Source organism: Acipenser ruthenus, chromosome 10 (assembly GCF_902713425.1).
Source record: "Acipenser ruthenus chromosome 10, fAciRut3.2 maternal haplotype, whole genome shotgun sequence".
Lineage (NCBI taxonomy): Eukaryota > Metazoa > Chordata > Actinopteri > Acipenseriformes > Acipenseridae > Acipenser > Acipenser ruthenus.
This window is the reverse complement of record NC_081198.1, coordinates 51304741-51324088: the sequence shown is the minus strand read 5'-3', so window position 1 is coordinate 51324088 and position 19348 is coordinate 51304741. Positions and strand designations below refer to the sequence as shown.

At 42.5% G+C, this 19348-nt stretch overlaps 1 protein-coding gene across 5 annotated transcripts in view; it reads right to left on the bottom strand.

The window, feature by feature from the left end:
• Positions 1–19348, bottom strand: part of LOC117405716 (unconventional myosin-Ib) — a 67556-nt gene that overhangs the window by 22046 nt on the left and 26162 nt on the right. For all 5 annotated transcript variants that reach the window (XM_059032561.1, XM_059032563.1, XM_059032562.1 and 2 more), the window contains exons 4-13: positions 15344–15438; positions 11876–11980; positions 10435–10481; positions 9619–9682; positions 5999–6097; positions 5469–5572; positions 3267–3414; positions 1656–1774; positions 267–353; positions 94–159 (exon numbers count right to left, since the gene is read on the bottom strand). In XM_059032561.1, the coding sequence (XP_058888544.1) occupies positions 94–159; positions 267–353; positions 1656–1774; positions 3267–3414; positions 5469–5572; positions 5999–6097; positions 9619–9682; positions 10435–10481; positions 11876–11980; positions 15344–15438 (934 nt within the window). The remainder of the gene's footprint in view (positions 1–93; positions 160–266; positions 354–1655; positions 1775–3266; positions 3415–5468; positions 5573–5998; positions 6098–9618; positions 9683–10434; positions 10482–11875; positions 11981–15343; positions 15439–19348) is intronic.

The following is a 19348-nucleotide window of genomic DNA, read 5'->3' as shown; positions in this document are numbered from 1 at the left end:
ACAGTAGAATCTTAATCCAAGGCCCAGAGTGTTTGTTCATTTTGTCACCAGTAACTCTGTAATAATGTAATATTTTCATTAGAATTATCTTACCTCGAAAATTTCAAATCCATAAATGTCCAGAACCCCCATGACCTTCTTTCTCTTTTTCGTCTGTGCCTGTCGGAAGGTGATAATTTGTGTGTTAGCAATTCTACAATGTTACTGCACTGTGGAATTGGCTTCCACGTTTGTGGAATGAAAATGTCATGCAGCAGAGATGGTACCTTAATGCTTTCGTTGATTCGGTTTACGAGCCAGGTGAAGAGACGGCTGTACAGGTTCTTAGCCAAGGCATCTCGGGCATAATATGCCTGTAAAAAAATACATTCAACTGGAATGAACCAATAATAATAATAATAATAATAATAATAATAATAATAATAATAATAATAATAATAATAATAAGACATATAAGACATATATGATATCTTTATTTTTTTATATATAGCGCCTTTCATAGTGGACCACCATCACAAAGCACTTTACATAGGTAGTCTATGAACTGTGCATTATATGCAGAGTCACTTACAATAGGACACTGATTTAACATCTCATCCGCAGGATGGAGCACAAGGAGGTGAAGTGACTTGCTCAGGGTCACAAAGTGACAACAACAACAACAACAACAACACACCTGCTCTTTAACACATGACCCTGAGATGAGTTTCAGACTGCTGTATATCCGAGAGGATCAAACCTGCATTGTCTTGGAACAAAGCATCTGAAGGCCATTAAACCCAGACGAGAAAGCCAGCGTTTCTAAACCCAGGACGAGAAAGCCAGCGTTTCTAAACCCAGGGCGAGAAAGCCAGAGTTTCTAAACCCAGGGCGAGAAAGCCAGCGTTTCTAAACCCAGACGAGAAAGCCAGCGTTTCTAAACCCAGGGCGAGAAAGCCAGCGTTTCTAAACCCAGGGCGAGAAAGCCAGTGTTTCTAAACCCAGGGCGAGAAAGCCAGCGTTTCTAAACCAAGACGAGAAAGCCAGTGTTTCTAAACCAAGACGAGAAAGCCAGCGTTTCTAAACCCAGGGCGAGAAAGCCAGCGTTTCTAAACCCAGGGCGAGAAAACCAGTGTTTCTAAACCCAGGGCGAGAAAGCCAGCGTTGCTAAACCAAGACGAGAAAGCCAGTGTTTCTAAACCAAGACGAGAAAGCCAGCGTTTCTAAACCCAGACGAGAAAGCCAGCGTTTCTAAACCCAGGGCGAGAAAGCCAGCGTTTCTAAACCAAGACGAGAAAGCCAGAGTTTCGGCACGTTTCTGAGGTTGCTCTTTAATTCAATTGATCCCTGAAACAATGGGCTGGAACTCCTTCGGGAAGAACGCTGCAGATCCCTCAGATGAAACAATAAAGATAATTCTAAACTTCATCTCTAATGCACATTGGAAATACAACCACACAGGGCAAGGCTGAGAGGTCCAGGTTACATGCAGACAGAAAGATGTTCATTATCCTCCCTCCCCAGAGTTCTTTTTATGGATGCTTTTTTTTTTTTGGCTGGCACCTAGAATGCGTGAGGTCGCTTGCACAAACTAACCAGGGTGTATGACTTGAAAATGCGAATCCCAGCATGCAGTAAAACTAAGCGAGGTGGGGTGGGTTCTATCTCCTCGTTACCTGGGCCACATTGAGAGTAGTGGACACCTTCTCCTGCTTGGCCTCCACAGTGCGGAAACTGAAAGCTCTCTCCAGGACAGACTGCTCGATCCCCAGCAGCTCACAGATCTCTTTCAGTTCTGTAAGAAATCACAACCGTACATCTTATTGAGGAGCAGATCTGCTTCAGCTCTAAGAAAATCACAACCATACATCTTGTTGGGGACTTTTTTCGACCTGAAAAAAGAAACAAGGACCAGGGGTCACAAATGGAAATTAGATAAAGGGACATTCAGAACAGAAAATAGGAGGCACTTTTTTTCATAGAGAATTGTGAGGGTCTAGAACAAACTCCCCAGTAATGTTGTTGAAGCTGACACCCTGGGATCCTTCAAGAATCTGTTTGATGAGATTCTGGGATCAATAAGCTACTAACAACCAAACGAGCAAGATGGGCCGAAAGGCCTCTTATATAACATGGTGTTACAATAGACACCATTGTTTTCATTAGTCCCACCCCCCACCCCCAGGTTAATGTGTGCAATACTGGTCCTGGATTTCAGAACTCCCCTTGAAAAGGTATACAAGCTCTGCACTTCTCACAGAGTGAATACATCTCTGCATGTTTACTATTAGGGCTTGTTCTTGCAGCTATTGGGGAGTTACAGATTATTTAACAGGGGCCTGATTGCACAAACGAGGTTGTTTTAAAACCCAGGGCAGGGTGCAGGACTCCTGCGAGAGGTGTTATTTATTTCTCTCTTCCCTATCTTGCATTACATGCCTGCATGCTTTGATAGTATGGCACAGTCACTGCGGGGGAAGAAAAACAAAGAAAAAATGCCAGCAATGTTGAAGCAGCTGGAACAGCGCTGACCTCCTCCATTATATATATAAAAATCCTGAAACACCAAACCTACATACGACACAGTGGGGGGGGGGGGGGGGTGGGGGGGGCGGTTAAAGTCTGGTTCTAAATACGGTTTTTATCCCATAAAGCACCCCCGAAAGCAACAAGGACATGTATTCCCAAGCGTTCACTCCTACCCCCATCCCAGGAGCAGTTCTCCGGATTCCTTAAAATCATAACTCTCCAAATGCCGGAAAGAACCATTGAACTTTCAAGACAGTGTGAAAAGATAAATACATGAAGCATCTACAAAAAGCTCCCTGAATTTCTGATTCATGCAGTGTTCTAAAACACCCAGAAGATGGCAGTAGTGCTCAGAACGGTAAATCAGCACCTTTATGTGAGAACAATGCACTCTCATTAGACTGCTACAACAGGTAGGGAAAAAAAAGTCTAGGTTACTATCAAGTCACATGCCCCAATATGGTAGTACCAACTTGCAGGCACCGCTTCTGGCACAACTTTGACACATAGAAGTGAGTATAGATAAGCAATACATAATCAATGGGCAGAAGGGCATTTCCAGCATATGTTTGAGTCAGCATTTCTCATAAAAGATATGTGAAGATTGAGCAAGCTCAACTGCCTTAAAAAAAAAAAAAGGTGTCAGGCTAAGAAACAACAAGTGATGGTGTTAATTCTCCAGGGGAGGCCTCTTGAGATTCTTGCTTTCTCGATGTTCCCTGTAGTTTATTTTCCTCGTGGTTCATTTTGCCAGGTACCGTTTTTATCCTTGACACGGCTCTCATCTATGTCGTTGACTCGTGACTCCGGTTTGAACTCGATGTTCCCCAGTTTGAGCACGGCTCCCACCAGCTCCAGCACAGACTGTGTCTCGTCATCCATGAAGCCCACGATCTGCATGGCGTTCTGCGGGGGGGGGGGAGAGCGGGGGTTAACCAAGAGAGACATGCGCGCACACACACACACACACACACACACACACACACACACCAGATCACAGAGCTGCTGTCCCACAGCTGCTAACCTGCTGGGATACCTTGACATGGCAGACACGCTCTGTACACCAGACCTGTCAGATCCATATTAAACAGCAGCTTCAGCTCCCATCCCTGCGAACACATTGATTAGCTGAGAGTAATTAAAGCACCCATGTTAAAACAGCATTTACAATAACAGTATATACAGCCTTCACTGCCAGGGGTATGCCAAGGAGCTCTCTTACTATCAGTTCTGAAAACCCCTTCAATCTGGTTTGGTTCAGGCTCTGATTCTCATTGGCTTGTGCTTTAATATGCTTGTTATTTAATGGACTGTCCTTTTTAGCTAAAAGTAAATACATACTCGGTAATGGATATCATCTGATTTGGCGACCTCTATGGCTGTTTGGCACGTTTCTACAGTACTTCAAACAGACCTAAATATTTTTGGAATATTGTGCACCTACAGCAACATGATGGTCACATTAAACAAATCCATATATTAAGGGAACAATAACAAAGCAGGGCTCATTGCAGGAATGTATCAGCAGTGTCTGGCACGCTGAACTGTAGAACAGGCAGCTGAGCTTTCAAAACACAAGTGACTTCACTGCTGCCCTCATAAGAGGTTCTGAATTACACCAATCAGTGCAATAAGCTGCCACTTCGCTGCAGCTCCAGTCCCTGACAATCCTGGATGCTAATACAGCTGCTTAACCTTCAGGCGCTGTGGAATATGCATTCGTTTCATAAAGTGCCTTGTCTGTGCAGAATAAAAGCTTTGTGTGGGAACAGAAGTGCTCAGCCTGAACATTTCGATAATGCCACTCAGACATTGATTTATTCAACCTTGCCAACACTCACGATACAAACTTCAAAAGCCAGGCTGATTTTGCAAGTATGAAGTGGTTTTGTGCAGTGAGGAGGCAGCGATATTGTGACTTACTGGCACCACACATTTTAAAAAATACAAAAAAAAAGTAGACTTTTAAAATGTTCTATTCAAGTTAACTTTTCAAGCAGTGTGTCCTAGTTCACTAGTGAAGTGACTAGTGAAGTGTAAACTGGAACAGAATGACAGATTTTCTTTTAAGTAGCCAACTACATCTACCTTATCAACTCATGAACACATGTATGTAGTGAATACATGGGATATTGGAATGATGTGTGTGGATAATTGTACTGCACATTGTCCCTTGGGAACCCACCAATATGATTCATAAGATGCCCTTAAAAAGCCTTTCGTTATTTGTATTAAAGTGCTCCTTATAAAGTTGCCCTTTCTCTCGGACAGCCTAGATCTGCATCAGGCAGGAGACCCAACTTATTAGTCGAATTCAATATCTACAGCAGGGATGTCCAATCCTGAAGGGTCATTCCACTGCAGGTTTAGCAGGTAAGATAATGAACTACTTCAGGGTCTTGAAGGAGGTTTAATTGGTTCAATTAAACAATTTAGAACAGGGTTAGAACAAAGACCAGGAGCAAGGTAGCCATCCAGGGCCGTGATTGGCCATCCCTGATCTACAGGATTTATGGGTAAACGTTACGTAGCGATAACAGAATTCTGTAAATATGAGCATTCTAACAGAGTTGTGAATTAGTTTGCCACAAATTTAAATGCAAACATTTTTTATAATTTAACAATTCTCACATTTCATTTCAGTAAGTAAGTTTCTTTTCACAGGTCACAGAGAGTCTCCAGCCCAAGACAAATGCACAGCACTGCATCTGTGTGGTAGCGAGTGTCGTTTTGCCTGCTGAGCCCTGTGTTTTATTGCACTGTGAATTGCCTCTATTGTTTGTACTGCCCAGCGTGTTTTATAACCCTCAGAGGGAGCAGCTGTGCAGCAGTTACTCGGGGGGGGGGGGGGGGGGGAAGGGTTTTCATGAACGCTGCTCCGTCCTCAAGGCACTTGGCCCCTTCCTTCCTGAGCGGCTCAGGGCCACAGCCACAGACAGAGCAGGAAATGAGATTCTCACCCTCACGGTTCGGAAGGATGCGGCGTCGTCCACCCCGGTCACTGTGGCAGAGTCCAGGCTCAGGTAGTTGTACTTGCTGAAGTCTCGCTCCAGCTTCAGTTTCTCTGGGGGAGGGGAGCACACCAGCAAGGTTCAATACAGAAGCACAGGCTAGCCTAACTCAGCAAATACACAGCAGTGAGGCCCAATTCCATTTCTTAGTGTCGCCATTAGGAATTCTATTACAAGTCCTTTTCTCTTATGGGTTTTGGGTTCTTTAAGCCTGTGACGCACAACTCTGGGATTCATCTGACCTTAGTAGGTACAACAAAACTAAATTTAGGAGCTGCTTTGTATAAGGAGCAGGACTGGAATGGTCTTGGAGCCAGGAGTTGTGCATCATTGGTTTAATTGGAGTAATTACTTGTTTTAATATATTCAGAATATGAAACTTGTCCACCCCAGCAATGGAGCTACAAAACAATGACACTGTAGATGAATGGTGGTGTATTATTTATTTATGTGTCTTTTAAAACTAGAGATGCACTCACTCAGCATGTCCTCCGATGCCCCGGACAGAAGCTGATAGAAGATGTGGAAGTTCCTCTCCCCTCTCGGCTGTTTGACGACGCGGGACTTCTCTAGAAGATCTGGGAAAGAGAAACACATTGAAGTATTATGATCATTACCAGTTACTGCTGCTAGGGAAGCACTCGGCTATGCTTGCATACTGCAATTGTGTCGATCCCTATTCTGTCAGTGCCTGACAAATGCTTCAGCAGAACAGACTGAAACAGCACACTAAAAAAAAAAACACATCATTGCAGAATTGAATAAAGAAGAAGAAACTAAAGTTGCATAAATCTAGTCTTGAGCCCCACAGTCCTCTGGGTTTTGTAGGTATCATTTAATAATGAACTCTTAAAGACCTGGTTCAGTTACTTAATTTAGGGTACAGGTGGAGCAAAGAACAGAAGGGATATGGGTACCTTGGGCTAAATGTATACATTCCCAAACCTGCTTGGGCTCAGGGGGAAGACTAGATCTGACATTCTTCCACGATCCCAGATGGAATTCTCACATTGTAGCTGTGTGCTGGCGCTCAGGGTGGACCAGGCTACAGTATTTAGTGTCTGGAAGACATCCCAAGGGGCTGGGGTAAAGCATGTAGTCTCACCATGGCTCACCGCCTCCTGCCATTGTTCTCTTGAATTCTTAATGTCGGAACAAAATGCTACACAATGGGGCTCATCAATACTGCACAGCACTGCAACAGGTGGGCAGCGCTCCTGCTTTAGCAGCTAAAGGGTTAGTTAAACAAGTCGTTCACAAGGCTTTCACTTGCTCTTCAGGCTACAGAAACACAAGAAGCCTTCAAAACGGGCATGCTGAAGCTTTTATTTATTAGACTTTGTTTGTACAAGACCATTTCATTGCACATTTTGAGAACTGCTATTTGACAGTTTTTTTTTCCCTCATGGAGACCACCCTACAGACAGAATTAATCTGTTTCAAATCATCCCTCATAAAATGTGCTTTCCCCAGGTTTATAACTATGTATTTACAGTAAGCCATGTTTTCTTTTAACCATGCTTCCACATAACTAGCAGTGATTTGGCTGCTTTACATCCCTTTGCTGGGTGTTTTCCATAGTTGTCGCAGTCTAATGTTTATAAACTAATGGGTTGACATCATGGTATTTTCAGTAGTATTACTAGGGGCAAATGGTGTGCCAAGAAGGAAAACACAGTTCTTTCTAGTGTTGGTATGAAGAAGAAAAGGTCAACCACTAACAAATATTTCTATGTTAGTTGTAAACTTCTTACGAACTAATTTGAACCAAGTGCTTCCAGAACGAGTTCCATGCCTGTTCTCAGCCACAACTCTCATCTGTAACACAAGAGAAACCACGTCTGACGACTACTAACCGAACCTTCCCCACTGCAACTAGCAGAGATGTTTGTTCTCCACTGCTAGAAGTATCCGTGGCATTTCCTGGCTCCTAAACTCCACAGTCAGCATTCATTCTAATGAGCCTCTGTCTGCAGCTCTACGACAGTGGCACGATTACTGCATGTGTGCATCACTGCCCAAAAACAAGTGTGTGTGATAGCAAGCTTCTACCCCGCTCCTGCCAAATAACTTTACAGCTAGAGGCCGAAGCACTTGATTTGCATTCACCTAGTACAAAGCAGGTCACGATTCCCCTGTGCAAGCATCTCTTTGAATAGTTAATATACCACTGAATGAGATCCTGCTCTGTATGGATACTGGTTGACTCTTGCTGGTGACAGAACTGTGAAGATCTATCAAATGTACAAACAAACAAAGGCGCCAGGGAAGGCTTTTAAAAGACCCCGAGCCTGCACTGAATTTGCCTAAACGGACACCTGTTTCTACTTTGAGAAACTGGCAGCTTCGAACGTCAATTTTACGCCACTAAGAACAATGAATCAGTCTACTGGCCTTGCACTACCATGCCTAGATTCCTGTAACCTTGACAGCATTGAGGTTTACTCAGAAACCTCCGTAGACAAAACAGAAGGAACAAAACCAAGGGCGGAGGTGGGGGAGGGGTTGCGTCTAGGAGGGAGAGGGCTGCTTTGCTTGATTAACCCTTTGAAGGTACGAGGTCACTTCACAAACAAAATAAGCTCCAGCTCAATAAAGCATGACTAAGTACTGCGCACAGATGTGGGATACCCCAGTGGGTGAGTGGTGCTCCGGTTAAACTCTCTTGGGGAAACCAGTCATTCTTCTTCAGGAGTTCCACTCCAGCTCAGATTACTCTCTGACCTGAATCAACACCACACACTGTCACGACTACACCTGCAATCATGCACTGTATTAATTTCCCTAGCGTATCTTTGACTGTTTCTCATATCTCCCTATCTCAGGAATGCCCACCAGGCAGCTGTACGTCTGCTCTTGTTCAGTGTTGTAGCCCTGGAAGGTGTACATACAGGGAGAGACATCATAGATTGCAGCTGTGACAGGCACCCGGAGTAGGGATAACACTTTCTGTACTGCTGTTTGAAAAAGGTTTCCAAAACCACAGCATGCTGTAAAGGGATGGACTCACATTACAAAGCAGTGTGATCCATTTCTGTGAGTGACAAACCTCAATAAATCGTGAAAGGCTGCAGTTGAAACTGAAGATAAAAAACCTTCAGCAGACAACCAGGAAAGATGACTTGTTGATTTGTTTGTTTTTTAAAGATAGAATATAGACTATGCTCTGAGAAGTCCTCACCCTTCGAGGGAGTCTGTACTGTACGTATGCACAGCGTTTCCTAATGAATGGTGCATTTAAATACCTCTGGAGGAAAGCACTGAAGAATAAAGTGCTTCAGTAATTTCCTATAGAACAGATAAGACACATGGTGCTGCATCATCACAGGTATGTCTCCAAATGCCTCTGGGTCACATTGTGTACTGAACTGCATGCAGGCTGCTGCAAATCTCACATTTCACAGAACCAGCACACCCCATCATACTGCCCCAGGGTGTTCACAGAACCAGCACACCCCATCATACTGCCCCAGGCGTTCACAGAACCAGCACACCCCATCATACTGCCCCAGGCGTTCACAGTCCCAGCACACCCCATCATACTGCCCCAGGTGTTCTGCACAACACGATGAACACTGTACTGGGGAGACAGCACACAGTCTCACACTCCCCGCCTACTCATTTATTTATGTAAAGGGTTTCATAGATCAAGCACTGTGAAAGCCAAGTTTTGTTCTTGCAGAGTCCCTGAGATAAGAGGCTATAAAAACAGTTCAGCTGTTAGAGGTTGCACAGGTTGCATAGGTTGCATTGTTCAAGGAAAAAGAAGTTTCCCCCAATTAAGGGTACAAAGTTTGCAGATTAGCTGACATGCATGTATAACACTGGATATAGAGCCAGTAAAACTACCGGTGAAATATTGGGACCTTTACTGTACATAAACTAACTGTTTTAAGGAATGTTTTAAAAGGGGTTGTTGTTTGAATTCAATTAAAAATGTGCAGTTTATTTTTCTATTTAATCTAACCCTATCTGAAACACAGTCTCTAAAGTTCTGTGAGCACAGGGACAGTGCATGAATAGAACTATGCAGCACTTTTCGGTCTATCCCAAACCCATGTCGTCAATAAAACCCAGCAAAGAACATCCAGCTACTCACAGTTGCTGATAACTCCGCCCAGCGGGTCTCCTTTGAAATCAAATTCAACATCCATGTATTTTCCCTGCAAAACAAAATAAAAGCAAAAATAAAAATAAATCCTATATACATCCAGCTGTGCATTTATTTTATACATCATTTTTACAATCTGCCTGACAAGGGCAACTAAGTACACAGTATAGAGCAGCCTGTAAACAGTCAAGACTGCCCGTGTTTGAAACCAGAGCTTTACCAAGCAGACCGAAACGTTAGATCTGGGGGGAACACAAAGCCACTTTTTCAGGAACAGTGGCTTGAAACCTGGTTCCAGGAGACCTAGTTTGAGGCAACTTTGCCGTATCAAACCTGTATCAAGTCTCCTCTGGTGTGTCATGCACTGGGCTGAAACCAAGTCTCCTGAAACCAAATTTAAAAAGCCACAAAGTGTCTGTGTTCCCTCAGCTTTGAGCAACAGAGTTGGGCTCAATTGAGTATATCATACATAACTTCAAAAAAATACAAGATAAAACATGACATAGAAAAGAAGTGAAATAGGGAAGCATTCTAGGATAGTACACCGATAGCACGAGCGTATGTTTCTGGTGAGTCTCGCTTCATGGTACCTTTTGGTTCCTGACATTTAATTTGCTTGACAGTCGGAACAGACCAGTTTTAATAACAATGCAGTTGCTACCAGCAGATATCCCTAGCAACCACTCCCATGGAAACTGAGGTAAATGATCATTGGTTTGCCAAGGGAAAAAAAAAGTTTTACTGTTGAACTTCTAAACAAATTTAACTGCGGCGTATTCATCAACAAGAGGGTGTGGTACTTACAAACCGAGACGAGTTGTCGTTCCTCACGGTCTTAGCGTTTCCAAAAGCTAAAACGGGGGAGAGAACATGGAACAGTGGCATCAGGTACAGTAACTCACTCTAACTGGACGGACATTTTCAATAAAGAAAGCTGAGGGACCAGGTTATAGCATATCAAAGAAAAATGCTGGGGGAGGGGGGGGATGAAAAAAAAAAAAAGAAAGAAAAAGGTCATCAAGGTAGACCCATGAACCGGAGAGGGATATTTGTGTGAATTCTTTAATGATTGCAATCTGAGGACATTCAGAGTGAAGGCTGGCTCAGCATTACGTTCACTTGGCTCCAGATAAGAGCACAACACAGCTCTGTCTGCATTACCTGTGCAGGTACAGACAGGTCTGACATCCAATTGGACGCTTAATGATTGTACAGTGTGGTGGAGTTCAGAATCAAACTCAAAACAAATCAAACAAAAATAAAAGGCTGCTTCACACCTCTCTTAACTATTTCACAGACATGCAACAAGAAGTGTGTTTTTCATTATACCGTATAGCACAGCCAGTCTGAGTTCACTTCACTGCTCTAAAAAGGCACACATCAGCCGGCTAAATGACTTTTGAACCACCCTGTATACAGTAAGACTAACTGTAACATTACTGTAAAATCCTTTAGCATTCTCGCTCCACTCTTTAATGTTAAGCAAGTGGAGATTTGTGTTCCCATTGGTTTTTTGTGAAGGTACTGAAAACAAAGCCTATATAGAATATATAGCCTATAAAGCCTATAAAGCACATGTTGCTCGACTGTCTAATCCACGCCAGTGCCGGTCATGGGTAGCTGAAAACAACAAATAAACCCTGAGAATATGGATAATGAGAGCTCCAGGGAGCACGTCAGAGTCCCCAGCTCACTGCAGGAAGTGATCAGGCATTCAGAGAGCGTCTAACTCCCAGCTCATTACAATCACATTGAATCTGTTACAGATGTGAGAAGAACGCGGCTCTCTTTGCTGATCATCCGAGTAACGGCAGCAGAGCAACGCGATAGAAGCAGGAACTCCATGCATCTGCACCAAAAACAAAAGGAATGTGCATTCCATGCAATTTCGGTCAGATTACAGGAAAAAGATAGATCTTTTTAATTGAATAATAATGCAACATTTAAAGACATTTAGATCATTCACACTAACTGAACTGAGCACATATTTTTGGGGGAGTGGCATTTGCTGAAATTCTGCAGTGTTTAATGTGTAGCATTTTCTTTTTTTTTTTTTTAAATCAAAAATTAAAAAGGGAAGTGATGGAGGTCAGTTTTTGGGGGGGTGTAAGGGTTGTGTGTGTGTGTGTGTGTGTGTGTGTGTGTGTGTGTGTATCTGTCTGTGGGGTGGGTGGTGTAATGGTTGCTTGTGTGTGTGTGTGTATATATGTAGCTCATCTGACAAGAGACACAGGCCTGCACTTACCCTCAAGCACCGGGTTTGACTGGAGGAGCTGCTCCTTGATTTGGTTCACCTCTGCTCCCTTCCCACACACTGCAGCAACGTAGGACATGACCAGCTTACTCGCCTCTGCGAACACAAAACACACAACTCCATATAATACACAGCTGATATATTCAGAAGCTGTTCTGTGTGTCCAAGAAGCCATGTTACTGTTCATTGAGGAGACTAGAGAGAAGAGTTACCAGGGCAGACAGGAAGTTCCAGAGAGTTCCATTCCATATGTCACTTCCCATACAACTGTGGCCAAAAAAGTAAGGTGCCATTCCAAAAGGAAAACAAAACTGATATACAACACAGTTATACAACACAGCACTGCCCTTGAGTATTCTCCCCAAGTGGCATGCAATACAATGTTGATTATCATTAGATGTATTAACACTGGGGTGGAAACACTGAGGTTTCTAGTCCATAGCCCACCTCCTGCTCTGAGTCCAAACAAGCACTGCTGGATCAGATCAGGTAGAACTTTTAAATATAATATAGTAAAAAATAAAATAAAATAAAAAATCATGACCTTGAGTAGGTGAAAAGGGCAGTGCAAGAAGTGCATGGAGCTACTGCATGGCTCTGAAAGCGACAGTGCGTACAGGACATAAAAAAACACTTTCCCCGTCCACAGTTAAATCAAAATCATCACCCACAAACGTACGAGGCAGCACTAGCTGTGTCTTATGAAGGAGGAAACAGAAAGAATGATTAGCGTTGGCATGCAGTGAAAGTCAACAGGAGAGCTGACTGGCCAGGATAGAAATAATACTGTTTTGTGATAATGGGTCATACGTTTGAATGGCTTTATTGCAAATGATGCTGGGCTGTTACTTAGTGCAAGGGATTTCGGAAAACATTAAAAAGGTGCAACAAAAAACACAAGTTCTGGTTTCATGTATATAGAACGGGCCAAGAGGAAAAACAATGGTCTAGGTAAAATATATATATATATATATATATATATATATATATATATATATATATATATATATATATATATATATATTTACCTAGACCATTGTTTTATATATATTATATTATATTATATTATATATATATATATATATATATATTACACACACACACACACACACACACACACACACACACACACACACACACACACACACACCACCAACAACAACGGCAAACAGACCCTCTCGAGTTGAGTTTTTCATTGTAATATACCTTTGCTGCTCTATTCAAAATGTCCATCTCCTCTAACCCCAAAGCAGAAGCACTTGTTTGTGTGCAAAGCTGTTCTATTTGAAGATTCCTCTGACTTGTAAAGGAAGGAAACTAACACTGGTAATGGCGGTCAATACATTTGCTTTTACAGTTTAGCTCCTACAGTAGTTTAGCTTTGATCAAGGGACTTGAGAGACAGAGGGGAAGGAAGAGAGAAAGAGAGAGAGAGAAATTATTCAACTTAGTGCTACAATCCAGATATTATCTTCAAAATTGGAACATAGACCTTATAACCCCAATACACAAAAAGGGAAACAAACTAGACCCCAACAATTCTAGAGGCATCTGTGTAAGCAGCACCCTGGGGAAGCTGTTCTGTAGCACCTTAAACAGCCGACTCCTGACGTTCATGCAGGAACACAAGATTCTGAGCAAGTGGGGTTCCTCCCCCATCACCGCACTACAGACCATACATACCTTGCACACCTTGATCACCAAACACGTACACCACAAAAAGAAAGAAAATATTTGCATGTTTTCGCGATTTTAAGTGGGCCTTTGATTCCAATCTGGCATCCAGGACTCCTCCTGAAATTACTCAAAAGTGGAATTGGAGGAGAATTACATGACATCATTAAATCCATGTACGCAAGCAACCAAATGCAGTGTGAAAATCAACGACATGAGGACTCGTTCACACAGGGCAGAGGAGTGAGACAGGGCTGCAGTCTCAGCCCAACACTGTTTAATTTATATATAAACCAGCTGGCCACAGATCTGGACCAGTCCCCTGTACTGGTCATAGATGACACACAGATCAAGTGCCTCCTATACACTGATAATCTGGTGCTACTGTCACCCACAGCAACAAGCCTCCAGCAGAAACTCACAACATTGGAGCGATACTGTAAAACCTGGGCCCTGGAAATTAACCCTGAAAAAACTAAAAATGATTTTCCAGAAAAAAGCCGAACTGCAGAGAAATAAATTCCAGTTCACTATTAATAAAAATGTAATAGAAATGTAATAGAACACACAACAAAATACAACTACCTGGGTCTAATAATAAGCTCATCAGGGCTTCTAAATCGGGCAATAAAAAACCTCAGAGAAAAAGCACGCAGAGCATATTATGAAATAAAGAAAAAAATCTATCACTTAAATCCATCAATAGAAATGTGGACAAAACTGACAGTGCGATCCTGCCCATCCTTCTGTATGGCAGTGAAATCTGGGGTCCAGCTCTATTTCCTCATCTCGAGAAATCGGAAAAAAGTCCAACAGAACAATTTCACCTGCAAATTCTGTAAAAACATCTTAAACATCCACAGAAACGCTCCCAACAACTGTTGTAGAGCCAAACTTGGACATTTTCCTTTGATACTTGCAATTCAAAAAAGAGCCCTTAAAATTCTGGATCCACTTAAAAAAAATAAATAAATAAAATAAAAATATAATAAGCTATAATAGCTACATGTACGTTCCATCCCTGTACACGTGGCCCTCACCTGCACCTAAGAAGAACTGCCAAAGTCAAAACCCATTCCTAGTGCTTGCATTTACTGTGTGTGTAGCACCACCCAAGGAAGACTGGAATAGATTACCAATCAAATGCGATTTTGTCATTGATTTTGCGGGGGAAGAAGTGCCACTGGGCTACACATCTGCTCAGAGAACAGATAACCAGCAACAATCTGGGCTTGAGACAAAAAAAAACAACCTTGTAGGGATCCTGTTACCAAATGAGGTAGTTAAGGCATGGCTGGAAAGAGTCACAAAGCCTTGGGAAAGTTTCAAGGTTTTTGTGTGCAACGTGCTGTCACAACAGAATTACATGTAAAATTAGAACCCATAAAAAGCTGTACAGACTGAAATGCCCATCAGCACACTCGCGTGATGCAGGAATGCCCTGTCATTTATTGTACCGCATCATGAATCACGTATCAATGGTACAGTGTTGCTTCTGATAAGGGGAATTATTACTGTAAACAAGTTTCTGACTTTCCCTCACATGTTAAATGTAATATTTTATGCTTCAAAACTGACAATAAAATACAACAAAGGCTGCTTTGACTGCTGCAGTGTAATACGCAAGCAGATCAGTCAGGTTACCTGTAAGGCTGCTGCTGTGTAATACGCAAGCAGATCAGTCAGGTTACCTGTAAGGCTGCTGCAGTGTAATACACAAGCAGATCAGTCAGGTTACCTGTAAGGCTGCTGCAGTGTAATACGCAAGCAGATCAGTCAGGTTACCTGTCTTCCCGGCACCGCTCTCCCCTGTGATGAGGATACACTGGTCCTTGTCCTGGTCCCGTAAGGATCGGTAGGCTTCATCTGCCAAGGCGTAACTGCAAAACAGCAAAAGCAAGACCTGGTTATGAAAGAGTGAAAAGAGTTCACTTCCAGCTTTAATCTTTAGCTTGCATGAAAAGCATTGTGTACAGTGTTGGATGTACTTATTATTATTATTTTTTTAAACCACTCCTTTCAAATAGAATAATAACCCAACTGAACGTAGTCTTCAGAAACTGGGGCTCATCTAGAAGAGATGGATCTCAATAACAGAACATTGCCTAGATATCCAGGGGAAACAACCTTGTATTCCATGTATCTTTAAAAGCTAAACCAGCTCAACTGCCCGGTGGACAGGAGCTCTGGGTTTGCGATTCTGGGTTAGCCATGTGAGAAGAGTGAAGCACAGAGCTGTGTGATCCCAGTCCTGTGGCATGCCTCGTATGGAGTCGGCACTCTTCAACATTAACTAGAGTCAGCAGCGGTGTGAAGAGCCAGCTCACAGTGAAAAAGAAGCTGTGCATGGAGATAATGCAGCAGGATTGTATTTCACAAGTGAAAACAGCTTTCACAAAGAGCTAAGATATCTTCCCTGGGTTATAAATATTTACACAGGGATAAGTCAAAAGGAGTTGGGATATCCAACGCTGGCAGGGCTAACCTGTGAAGCTGTGAGAATCAGCCAGGAAGCTTAAACAGGAATTGGTTCTGTATATAAGGACTGTCCGTCGGAGCGTTCCCATACTGTTTATTTTCTATGCAGTTCACAGCCTTCTTATTCAGAAGCAAGCCGCGTGTTCATGCTCATTGTTTATTTCAGTGCAAATTCAGCCACCATATTCACTAAACGTTAAGGGTTTTTAAAGCCTGTTTTGATTTACCGAATCATGTTTGTTCATTAAATCTTTTTCTATCGTTTTAGAGAGAGGGATAGAAATCTATTCTAAGCACTGTTTAACCAATGACAATGTTTATAGACACACACAGTATATAATCATCACCTCTTTCTGAACCGAAAAGGATCTGCTGTGAGTTTGTTACATCATCGTTGACTTTGCTAAGCAGTCAGGAGATAAGCTTTGATCAACCGCGTTTTAAACAAAAACATACATTTAGTAAAATGAGTTGCAGTAAACAAAAAGTCACAAAAACAACACTAGACACAACAGGCAGTCTTCCTGATAAACACATAAAGTGCAGGTTGTCGTCCCACTAATAAACACTGTGCAGTATGCTGCTCCAGATCATGGAAACAGGGTTTAATTGCACCCAAGCCTCACCGTGCGTGTGGGGCTCTGTGTAAAGAAGGTACCGTGTGACTGTTCTACCTGGACCGGAACATACTTCACAAATCAAACAGAAGCACAGTGACGCCACACACAGGACTCAGTATTGAGAGAATATGAACACACAAGTCTATTATGCTACACATTATGGACATTATATACTTCCACGTGTACAAGTTCACCTTACTGTAAGTACAAATCACTGAGTGCATGTACAGTATACACAGTAGTTGATAACCCTGTTGCAAACTAGTTATTGACTATAATCTACAGTATATAAACATTTCCAGCAAAATCTACATTTGTTATTAAACGCATTGAAATAGTTAATATTGCAATTGCTTTGTCATTTATTTTACTTCAGTAGAAAATTTTGTACAAGAACAAATCAAAGATGAATAATCTATCTAGTGACACCTAACTACACTGCAGCCCTTGGAGATCTTGAAGGTCTTTAACTCAGTTACCTGTCCCCAGTCTTTGATTTCCCCTGTATCATTTAGTATTATATTCAGTATTTCTATACAAGTCATGACTAATTAATTCGTTTTAGCAGTGGCGCCCTTTTTCAAAAGATACCTGGTGCGGAAAGAGTTAAAATATGAAACAAACCGGAACGAAAACTATACGTCATGCCATTTTGAATACAACGCAATTTCTTTCATCAAGGATGTGGCACATTACTATTCCAGCAGACCTGTGTATCCAGTTGTAAGCAACACAACAAGGACTGTAGGATATCATGGCTTAACTTTATTGGTCACGATCAAATGCCAAACCACAGCCTATCGGATAACAAAAAGATCTGTGCTGCAAAGCACCAATCGTCTCGGGGTCTGTGCAGAGCAGCCCAGAAGGATGGAGTTGTCTGTCTCTATGCTCCTGTTTCCTGTGGCTTGCTTGAGGTAGATGCTCTGCTCTTTCTGTTTCTGGGAGTGTCTCAGTGGAGAAAGACTGTTGGCCAGTAACTCTGCACAGCAGCCGTGCCAGCGCGGGTGAATTATAGTTCTGCAGGATTGGCTGTGGAACACGCGCAAGTCAATGTGAACCCAATTAGAGAGGTAGGTGCTCCCAGGCAACAATTATACCCACGAGCAGTCTCAAAAATAGAAGCGTCCAATCTCAAACCGGGCCGGCAGTACCTCTCGTCTGGGCACACCCTGCCTAAAAGCAGCTCTCCCCTTAGTAGTGGAGCAGGGTTTTTTTTCATGCTTTCATAACAGTTCAGAAATTAAACCACTAGCATGGCGATTAAGCAAAGCTCTGCATTTTTCTAACCCACACGTCCTGACTTGGAAAGAGATTTTGGGCAGAGCGGGGATTGATTTTTTTTTCCTTCATTACCGAGTAATTTCTCTGAGCCTCAACTAATAACAGATATAGGATAGATCAGCAAATGTTATTTTCTGTGCAGGAAGTCATATTTGTAAATGTACGGGATTTCCAGAAACCAGCACGCATCTAAACAGCGGCATGCTTTATAAAGACCATTTAAATAGCTCTGCTTCCCACTCTGTATAGTGAAGGGCACTTTATAAACAAGGCTCTGTATTTTAGCTTTCAGGGCATGCATTTGAAATATCAAACATACTGTACTGCACACAAAGAGCAAGAGCCACTCTGCTTACATCCCTGTACGTTCTCTCACAAGCATTGCCGTCTTTAAATAAATCAGGCAAGCCTGTTATTAAACAAAGCTGCAACAACACATGGGGATAACTATCATTTTTCTAGGAAAGCAGTACAACTGGGGATGGGGAGTTTGTTGCCAGATAACTTCACTCTGACTACTTGCTCACTAAATATCTTAGTATCCCTGAATAAAGTGTCTCCACTACTGTACATTCATAACTGACTGCACTAGAGTGAAGTCTACTGACTGTCTGAACGCAGACTTGGAGGAAAGTCCCCACTAAGAGCTCCCATGTTACTACAATCCAAGGAAACAGATGAGGAGGCCCCCAGGCCCTGCTGCTGCTGCTTCTGATCCTGCTCTCCGGATATGTGACTTACATTCCCCATTCTATAATAATTCTGCTGGTGTAGCTTGTATTCTCTCCAAGGATTGAAGCTGTTTCTATTTTTTGACCAGGGCGCGCTTCCTCTTTTGAGCTCAAAATAAGATCAGGATGTCTTAAACAACCGGCTTGCTTTGAATAAAGGAGGTACAATCACTCTTCCATGGAGGGCTGCACGTCTTGCTTGCGTTCTGCACTTTAAAAACAGAAAGCTTGACCTCAGCAGCCTGACTGCGAACCCTTTGCAATTACATGTTCAGACTACAGACAGGATCACTGTAGCCCTCAAGACTGCCAACAAGCCTTTAGCTAGGTCTGGGACACGAGGGCCAGGTGGTTTGTTCAGTTACTGTGCCAAAAATTGTTTATTTTTTTAATCATTGTTTTCTCTGCATTGTAAAATGGCAGGAAACAGATTAGGGGGACTCATTCTAGACCGTGCAGGAATGGACCAATCCACATACACACATTTCCCAGTACTGCTATAGGTTGGCACTAGGAATCTCTCAAACCATATCGAAGAGAATTTGAAAAAACTGTGCCCTATTTTAAGAGATATTTAAGGGCAATCTGAGACCGTTTACCAAATCACGGAGGGTTGTAGTTTAGGATCATAATCTCTTGGTTAAAATTGGATATGGTCTTGGAAAATAATTTAGCAA